Source organism: Orycteropus afer, unplaced genomic scaffold, assembly GCF_000298275.1.
Source record: "Orycteropus afer afer isolate SDZICR_OR568_19922 unplaced genomic scaffold, OryAfe1.0 scaffold00150, whole genome shotgun sequence".
Classification (NCBI taxonomy): Eukaryota; Metazoa; Chordata; class Mammalia; order Tubulidentata; family Orycteropodidae; genus Orycteropus; species Orycteropus afer.
This window is the reverse complement of record NW_006921737.1, coordinates 5,478,324-5,488,878: the sequence shown is the minus strand read 5'-3', so window position 1 is coordinate 5,488,878 and position 10,555 is coordinate 5,478,324. Positions and strand designations below refer to the sequence as shown.

Genomic DNA, 10,555 nt, shown 5'->3' with positions numbered 1-10,555 from the left:
AAAATAAAATAAAAATTAAAATAAAATAAAATAAAATTTTGCTGAAGATCATTCAAAAACAGTTGCAGCAGTCCATCCATAGGAAACTGCCAGAAATTCAAGCCAGATTCAAAATAGCATGTGGAACGAGGAACATCATTGTTGAAGTGAGATGGATATTGGCTGAAAGCAGAGAGTACCCTAACTTGTTTGCTTGTGTTTTATTGACTATGCAAAGGCATTTGACTGTGTGGACCATAACAAATTATGAATAACATTGCAAAGAATGAGAATTCAGAACACTTAATTGTGCTCATGCAGAACTGTACATAGACTAAGAAGCAGTCCTTCAAAAGAACAATGGGATACTGCATGGTTTAAAATCAGGAAATGTGTACGTCCGTGTTGTGTCCTTTCTCCATAATTATTCAATCTGTATACTGAGCAAATAAACCAAGAAGCTGAACTGTATGAAGAAGAATGCAGCATCAAGTTTTGAGGAAGACTCATGTTACCTGTGACACGCAGATGACACCACCTTGCTTGTTGAAAGTGAAAATTACTTGAAGCATTTACTGATGAGGATCAAAGAATGCAGCCTTCAGTATGAAGTACACTTCAACATAAAGAAAACAAAAATCCTCACAATTGGACCAATACACAACTTGATGATAACCAGAGAAAAGATTGAAGTTGTCAAGGATTTCATTTTACTTTGATCCACAATCAATGCCCACAAAAGTAGCAGTCAAGAAATCAAACAATGTATTGCATTGGGCAAACTGGTTCCAGCACACCTCTTCAAAGTAACAAAAAGCAAGACATGTCAATGTCACTTTGGGGACCACAGGGCCTGACTCAAGCCATGGTATTTTCAATAGTCTTATATGCATGTGAAAGGTAGAGAATGAATAAGGAACACTGAAGAATTGTTGCATTTAAATTATGGTGAATGGTAAATATTGAATGCATCATACACTGTCAGAAGAACAAACACATCTGTCTTGGAAGAAGTAAAACGAGAATATTCTTTAGAAGTGAGGTTGGCAAGACTTTCCCTTAAGTATTTTTGAACATGCTGTCACTTTGGACATGTTATTGGGAGAAACCAGTGTCTGGAGAAGGACATCATGTTTCATAAAGTAGAGCATCAGTGAAAAAAAAATGAAAACTCTCAATGAGATGGATTGGCACAGTGGCTGCAACAATTAATTCAACCATAGCAATATTGTGATGACATGGGATTGGGCAATGTTTCTGTTCTTCATAGGGTTACTGTGAGTCAGAGCTGACTCAAGAACACTTGTCAACAACAACAACATGTATATGTGTGTTTTTGTGTGTATTTGTATCTGTCTCTCTATTTATCAGGACCTCTGGTGGCGTAATGCCTAATCAGAAGGCTGGTGACTCAAACCCACTGGCTACTCCTCGGAAGGAAGACTTAGCAAGCTACTTCCGTAAAGATATCACCTCAGAAACCCAAGGAGGCATCACTTATGAGTTTAATCGACTCAATGGCAGTGAGTTTTTATAGAGTTTGATCTATTTATCTATCTACCTACTCACTGCCTCAAGTTGATTTTGACTCATAGAGACCCCCGTAGAGTTTCCAGTGCTGTAAATCTTACCAAAGTAGATTGCCCAATCTTCCTTCTGTGGAGAAGCTGGTGAGTTTGAACAAATGACATTCTGGTTAGTAGCCAAAAAAATGCCTTACCCACTGTGCCACCAGAGCTCCAATCAAATGTAAATATGTGTGTGTATGTATGTGTATATATGTATGTATGTATATGTATACACACACACACACACATATATGTATGTACATATAATTGTTGTTGGGTGTCATCAAGTCAATTCCAGCTCATACAGACCCCATAAGGTTTTCACCAGGGCCCCATATATAGATACAGATATCGATATAGACATATACACCTTTATATGTGTGTATTTTGTCTTGTTAGTATATGAAAATATTGGCTCTCAAAACCCAAACCCACTGCCATTGAGTTGATTCTGACTCATAGCAACTCTTCAGAACAGAGTAGAACTTCCCATAGAGTTTCCAAGGCTGCAAATCATTATGAAAGCAGATGCCTCATCTTTCTCCCATGAAGGTGGGTTCAAACCACCCATCTTTTGATTAACAGCTAAAATGCCTAAACCACTATGTCACCAAAGCTCCTTCCTTACTGACTTTCAAAGAGTCCTCAAATCCCAAAACTGGTGACAGAGCCAGTAATTGGAGTTAGGTCTTCTTACCCAAAACTTGAGCTTGTTTTTTTTTTTTTTTCACCACAGAATTTATTTACTTTTCTTTCTGTTTTGGAGAGTTGAAATCTAGAATATATTTCTGCTGTGTGGTAACCTGTGAACTTTTTCCAGGTAAATATTGTCCCTGAACGTGGCCTTTATGGAACACATTGAAAGAAGAAGTAGAGAATCAGTGCAGAATTGCTGGGTACAGGACACAAATAATGCAACCATTTTCATTTACCCAAACAGGAATGCTTTTAAAGGGACAGCAACTGATTTCTTCACTTTCACTGTTACAAAGGAAATAAAATCCCCAGTATTCATGAGAATTCATGTCAGAGCAAGGAGAATCATAGAACAGTTAAAGAGAATTCTGAGGCCCTGGAATGTTGCCTGCAAGCACCTCGATTGGAGAAAAGAAATTCATTTAAGCGGAGCAAATATGCTCAGGGACTCCTGCTCCTTTGCATTGCTGTCCGCATTAAAGATCTGCTTCAGATTTTTCCTTCATCCCTGGTCACCAGGCAGAACAGATAAACTCTATTTCTAGATGCCATTGCTATTAAAAGAGGAAGCAAGGGAAAAAGTAAGAAAAGAACAAAAAAGTCAGAGAGGGAGATGCACAAAACCTACCATTTCTGAAGTCAAAATATTTTAATGGTGAAATCAGACTACATGATTAAACTAAAGATTCTCAGTTTTCTGTGACTTGGAAGAGGGGACTGACAAGAAGCATGAAGCTAATATTTAAAGATAATTTCAGAAACGTGAAGATGAGAAAGCAGTGAAAGGAGGAGGCTGAAACGTTTTTCTTCCACCTTCAAGATTTACTGAAAATGGTGGTGTTATTTCCAATAGAAAGCTTATATGATTTTACATTTAAATGCTGCATTTATTCAGTCAAAACTATTTACTAAATATCAATTCTGACACAGTTGCTATATTGGAGGTTGGATGGTAAAAGACGTCTTTAACCCAGAAAGCTCATAGTCTAGTGGAGAAGACAAGAAAAGAGACTATATTAAACCATTTTATAAGAGCTCTGATTAAGCAATCATCAGGACATGATTGCAACAAATAGGAGGAGAATGTAATGGTTTTAAGGTCCTTGGATGATGTAAACAGCTTACTCTTGACTAGCAACTAAAAGTTGGTGGTTCATTCCTACCCAGCAATATTGCATAACAAAGGCCTAGCAGTTTGCTTCTGTAAAGTTTATAGCCAAGAAGTCCTTATGAAATTCATTTCCAATCTGTGACACATGGGATTGCTATGATTCAGAATTGACTCAAAGGCAATGCAACAAACAACATACTGCCGTGGAGTCAGATCCAACTCATAGTGAACCCTCCTTGGATTTCCAAGGTGGTGTCACTACAGAAGTAGGTTGCCCAACCTTCCTTCCAAGGAGTGGCTGGTGGGTTTGAACTGCCAGGCTTCTGGTTAGCAGTCAAATGCCTTAGACACTATGCCACCAGAGCTCCTGACTCAAGGACCATGTGGTAATAATAGCTAAGGGTTTTATGAATCAAGGAAAATTTCCCTGTGGGGCTGATACCCCGAAAGTTTTTCTTCCAAAGTGATGAAAAATGGGGGATGGTGGACCAGCAGAGGGGCAACAGGCACAATTACTCAGAGAGGTCTGTGAGCAACTTGACCAGCTGGAGTACAGAAAGACTTGCGGGGACTGGCAGATATTGTACTGCCTCCAGCCCCAACCTGCAACACCTTGCTTGACAACTCTGTTGAATAAGTATTATCTTAGCAGGACACCTGATAAATCTCCCTTCCCTCCCAACCCCGAGCATAGGCTGCGCTTGGTAATCTTTGGTGGTGATGGACTTCTAGGAGGTCCTTACCTGATAGTTCATCATCTTAGTTTCTTCTCTCTGAATTGTAGTCAAGGCTGTCACCAACCAATTTTCACTAACCATTTGTGTCACCTTGGAAAAATCACTCAATATTTTAAAATGTGAATATTTCTAATTCTAAATGAAGGGATATATGATTTTAGCTCATTTCTAGCTCTGAGATATGACAGTATATTTGAAAAAGTTATTCTGAATAAATGTCAAGTTTTTGTGTCATTTATATGGACAGGGAGAAAAGAACATGACCAAAGAAAGAGTGTTTGTGTCAGAAGCAAACAGACCTAGTAGAAAGGCTACTTCTTAGTTTTGTGAATTATGCCAGTGATTAATTATTCCTATGTTTCAGCTTCTTTATTAGGATGTAATAATATCCACCTTTCAATTTATTGGTATAACTGTCAGTATCATATACAAGATACAATATCAGAGATTGGCTTGAACTTAATTTTTCATAGAATTGATGGGACCAGAGCCTAGAGAAATTCACTATTTTTTTTTTTTTTTCTCTATAGATCTATATAGCATGGAGCTACATTTTCCAAACATTACCCTAAAACTCTGATAACTTAATATCAGGTCAAATATGTTTCTAGTGTTTTGGGTGACTATCAGTAATCGTGGGAGCTGTGGTAGCATAGTGGCTAAGACACTTGCCTGCTCACCAGAAGGCTGGTGGTTCAAACCCACCAGCCACTCCTCGGAAGGAAGGTTGGGCAATCCTACTTCCGTAGTGATACTGCCTCAGAAACCCAAGGAGGAGTCGCTATGAGTCGGGTTTGACTCGACGGCACATAACAACAACAACAACATCAGTAATCATGACACTTTGGGAGCTTAAAGACAGATCTGCAGATTTCCAGACATCTCCAATTGAAGACAACTGGACAGAAGTCAGAGAGAAAATGAATTCATTAGTTTAATTGTTTTTCTTGTAGAGTTTAATTTTCTCAAGTTACTTTCTTCTAAATATAAATATTTATTTTCTTAATGTTTCCTTCTCTAGTCACAGATGCTCACTGAGAGCGGAGGATTTGAATAGACAATGGCTGTTTCCCAGTGCTCATCTCCAGCCTACAATTTACCATGCCAAAGGACTCCTCTACTACCTGCGCAGCATTGGCCGAAGTCCTATGGTGAGTTGCTCTTGCTTCCACCTTCTGGGAGACAAAAAACTTTTAAGTTTTGGTATTGAATTCTGTCTCCAAAAAGATATATTGGAATCTTAACCCGTGTAACCTATGAATATGACCTTGTTGGCAATGGGGTCTTTAAAGATATTATCAGTTAACATGAGGTCATACTGGATCAGAAGAGGTCCTAACCACATCAGAGTGGCATCCTTTTAAAAGAGAAGAGACACAGAGAGATAGATAGAGGGAAGATGGGCATGTGAAGATGCATCCACATGCCAAGGAATACCTGAGACTATCAGAATCTGGGAGAGCCAAGAAAGCATCTTTCCCTAGATACTTTGGAGGGGGCATGGCCTGGCTGACATGTTGAATTGAGTTATGTTGGGATTTCTACTGTCAGAACTGGGAGAAAATAAATTGCTGTTGTCTAAATCCACCCACTTTGTGTTAAGTTTTTACAGCAGCACTAGGAAACTAATATGGTTGTCAAAGCAAGAAAATCAAATATAGACCAAAACCCTATGGGGGTGAACCATAGTTTTAACATTCATCAGTGAAAGCTGGGCAAGAAATTGCAATTCGCTCTATTTCCTGGGCCTGTATTTTTCTGGTTTTATATTTACTATACAAAAAGAAAAAGATGGACGTGCCTATTAAATAGTATTTGGAAAAAAATCCTCTAGGTTTTCATGTTCAACTAATATTTATTGAATTTCAAAGATGACTTGGTATTGTTTTAGATATTTTTGTGCAATAGGTTTTTCCTCCAAGCCTATAATAACTGTGCAATGTATGAAAAACAGATTATTTGAAACAAGAAGCCTTTGCTCAAGATAAGAAAGAAGGATATAGTAGTCCAGTAACTGCATTAAAGCACTCATTTATCAATTGCAAACTGTGAACATACCTATTTTGGAAAAATGTGAAGGGGCACATGTCCTAATTAAGAGTTCTTCCCTCACCTAAGGAACATAAAATAGAGTGGAAAAGCCGACATATTGGACAACTCAAATAATCACTCCTACTATTAACTACTCCTATTATGTGACCAAAACGGTGGCACATATACATATCTAATGAATAATTTAAAAAAAATGAATGGATGACTATCTAATATACCCAAAACAAACTCACTGGTGTCACATTGGTTCTGACTCATAGCAACCCCTCCTTGGGTTTCCAAAGTGGTATCATTATGGAAGTCGATGGCCCAATCTTCCTTCTGAGGAGTGGCTGGTGGGTTAGCAGTCAAATGCCAATACAGGATCTTACTTAAACCTCAAAAAAGATTAAAAGTTAAAGTAATTTCCATCATGTCACTCAGAAGTGTATGGCTGAGTTAGGATTCAGTCACGATGTTTTCCATGTTACTTTCCTTCATCATTTACTCTCTGAGAGAGTGCATTGGGGGTATCCAAGACCACCCTCAGATTCAATGACTCACTAGAACTACTCATAGAAAAACTGTTATGTCCATGGTTATGGTTTATCACAGTACAAAGATGTGGATTAAGTTTAGCAAAGGTAAAAAAATGCAGACAGAGTCCAGGAGAGGCAAGGTACAATCTCCCAGTTGTCCTCTCACAGTGGAATTATATGGACAGTGCTTAATTCTTCAAGCAACAGTATGAACAATGAGTGATAACACATACAAAGTATTGCTAACCAGAAAGATCACCCAAGGCTCTATGTAAAGGGATTTTGTTGGAAGTCAATCACATAGGCATGGAGCATGCTGAATAGCTGATTTAGTTATTCAGTCTCCAGACCTTTCTGGGGCCAAACTGATACCTAATGGCCAAAACCCCCACCATAATTCACATTGTTAGCCGACATAAACAAAGATAGGACGGTCTTTTCAGTCAGGGCATTCCAAGAGCTTAGAGATTATCTCCCAGGGGTCGTTCAAAGCTAGATCTCTATTTGGAATTTGAACATCCCATATCTGCTGAACCAACCATGTATTACTGCATATAGAACAAAACCCATGTTTTTTTTTTTAAGAATCTTAGTTCTATGCTAGGTTTAAAATATACACTATTCTCATGCCAATTTATTATATTCAACTAGGCACTGAAATACCTGCTGCCAACTGCCTGGAAACAAGCCCATGGCCTCCAAAACAGGCCACCAATCTCATGTAAAAGACCTGAGAAAGCGTTATGTCTCTTAGTGGGAAACCTTAGCCCCCAGGAGGAGAAAGAAACTTACAAGGAAGGAGCTTCTTACCCGATACACATTTAAACACATGCACGTACTCAACCCACAACAAACAGGATTCCTCTCTGGACTGACAACCTCTAATTGAAGAGAAGAACATTTATTTTAAAGTGTGGCAGGTGAAAGGCTTGTTTAAAAATATAAATAAACATTAATTAGCTATAAACATGACAGCCACAGACTTTGCTTCCTGCTGGGACCATCTGAGAGGTGGGTGAGAAACAGCTGAGTACTAAATGCTATTCACAGTGTTACAAAGCTCTCTAATGGGCTCAACATTACCTTTTAGTTACCTATAAGGATATATTTAACCACCCTCCTACTGGTAGCAGAAGCACTGCCACTCAATTAGCACTCAGGCTTCTCCTATACTGGGAAGATTTCCACCTTGTCAAGAATGACTCTTGGGTTACATTATTGGAGATTAACTGTGACTCTGCCCAGCCTCAGTTTCTTGTGGAAATGTTTTCGGAAGTATTGGGGAGTCTTTTTCTGGTGGCTGGGAGGTTCTACATGCTCTAAGGGGTAGTCAAATGAGTGGAATAATCTGAACTCCTAGTACCAATGAGAATATGGAGCAGTGAGAGAAAGTGATACCCTGATACTGCTGGGAGCTGCTAAAGATCAGGCAAATCATTCATTTTTACAGGCAACATTCACATATTGTTTCATCCATGCATCTATCCATTCACCTATCTAGGCAGTGTTCCATTTCTCCATCCATTATACCATATATTTATAATCACTGTGTTAGGTGTCAGGGATATAAAGTAAAAAATAATAATAATAAAATAAATTGTACTTTTCTTGGAGCTCACTGTTTATTTTGGTAGAAAATAAAGTCAGGTCTGCAAAGAATCCAGTGTACTACAAAGTGGTAACTACTATTAAGAAAAAAAGGGTTCATGTGAGGTGTTTGCTGAAGACAAATGAAGACCTGAGGCATTTCCCTCAGGGTAATAGAAAGCTAGAAACTGGAGGTTCCGTATGAACTGGACTTTGAAGGGTCAATAAGAGTTTCTCTTAGTTTTTATTCACTAAGGTTGAGAAATATCATTTCTTCAGAATATCTAACAGGTCTGACTGTGATCTTTTAAGCCTTGCATCTCTATGCTTGGAGTCATTGCCAGGGGAAAGGAAAGGAAGTTTCTCATTACAATGGTGGAAAAAAATTAATCAGATATCACACTATCCATTTTTGGCCACTTTCCCATTTCTCAAACCCTAATTCTCTCTATTCTGTTTGTTAGAGGGTTAGAAAATATGTTCCAGATTTTGGATCCAAGAGCCCAGATACAAAAAAAAAAAAAAAATTATTTGGTCTGTTCATACATTGGAATATTATTCAAAAATTAAAAAAAAAAAAATTAAACAGTGAAATACTGATACACTCAATAAGATGGTTGAATCTCCAAAACATTTTATTGAGAGAAATAAACGAGACTATGAAGAATACATACTCTATGCTTCTGTTTATATGAAGTTCAAGATCAGATAAAACTAATCTATGGTGATAGAAATCAGATCAGTGATTGTCTCTTTAGAAGGAAATGATTGGAATGAGTCAGGAAGGAAATTTGTAGGGGCGTGGGAATGTTCTAAATCTTGGTTGAAAGGCTTGTTAGCAAAACTCATTGAACTGCACACTCAAGATATGTGTAGTTCACTGTTGGTACACATTTATGTAAATACAGAAAGTAAAAATAAATCAAAGATCAGTTTGGGCTTTGAAATACAACTAAGAGTCAAAGGGAGTTTCCTGAAATAACATTGACCAGTGTTGTTATGGTCAAGTTGGTGCTGACATATGGTGACCTTATGTGTAAAAGAACAAGACCTTGCCGTGTCCTGTACCATCACCATCATCACTGGTAAGTTTGGGACCATTGTTGCAGCTATTGTGTTAATGCATCTTATGGAAGTTTTCCCCTGGTCTTCACTGGCCCTCTGCTTTACCGAACTGAGTGTCCTTTTCTCATGATTGGTCTTTTCTGATGATGTGTCCAAAGTAAGAGAGTCAAAGTATCCTTATCCTTGCTTCTAGAAATATTCTGGTAGTTTTTTATTTTTTTTTCCTGAGAATGAGGTTTTTGTTTGATCAGTGTAAGCAAACCAAACTCACTGTTGTCATGTCAGTTCTGACTCATAGCCACCCCTCCTGGGGTTTCCAAGGTGTTATCTCTACAGAAGTAGAATGCCCAGTCATCCTTCAAAGGAGTGGTTGGTGGGTTTGAACCACTAGCCTTCTGGTTAGTAGTCAAATCCCTTAGGCACTAAACCATCAGAGCTCCTCCATCAGAACTGTTGTTGTTGTTGTTGTTGTTAGGTGCCATCAAGTAGGACCCAACTCATAGCAACCCCTCCTTGGGTTTCCTAGGCAGTATCACTACGGAAGTAGATTGCCCCATCTTCCTTCTGAGGAGTGGCTGATGGGTGTGAACCGCCAGCCTCCTGATTAGCAGTCAAGTGCTTTAGGCACTAAGCTACCAGAGCTAGAGGCATGCAAATCAAGCCAAGGAAATCATCTTTGCCTGAATAGAGTAGAAAGGCAACAGACGTAGAACTCTTTGGAAGTTATAAAGATTTGATCAGAAAGAAGGCACCCAAACAGAGAAGTACAAAGATTTAGACAAGCTCTGCAATCAGCTAACAAGAGGCGTTGCATTGGTTCCTCTTTGTGGAGCCCCAGCAGGGGCAGGAGACACAAGGCTGAGGGGCAGTCCAAGCAGAGTTTGAAAAGTGAAGGAAAGATTCCAGGCTCCAGCAACCTCCCAGAAATTAGGGGCCAACAGCTTTTTTGGAGCTGTCAAGTTGCAGCTGGCCTGGCCCTTGTGCCTCTGCTAACAATGAGGGTTTCAGAATTAGGGGAGGTATTGATTACTGTCCTCTTTGCTCTCATTGTGTGAGTGCATGTCGGTAAAGGAATTTCAGTGTTCTTTGAACAGCTTATTGATTTCCATTTACAACTCACACAAGCTGGGCTGCTTTTGCCAGGGGACAGGGCTGAAGTATTTTGTTTTTTTCTTTCTCTGGGTCCCAATGGAACAACATTTTTAGCTACTGAAATGATTTTGCTGATCTTATACTGTCCCT

At 38.9% G+C, this 10,555-nt stretch overlaps 1 protein-coding gene across 1 annotated transcript in view; it reads left to right on the top strand.

Moving 5' to 3' along the window:
* Positions 1-10,555, top strand: part of AGBL1 (AGBL carboxypeptidase 1) — a 1,441,949-nt gene that overhangs the window by 680,348 nt on the left and 751,046 nt on the right. Inside the window, exon 19 of the mRNA XM_007946116.2 lies at positions 5,113-5,242. Within this exon, the coding sequence (XP_007944307.2) occupies positions 5,113-5,242 (130 nt within the window). The remainder of the gene's footprint in view (positions 1-5,112; positions 5,243-10,555) is intronic.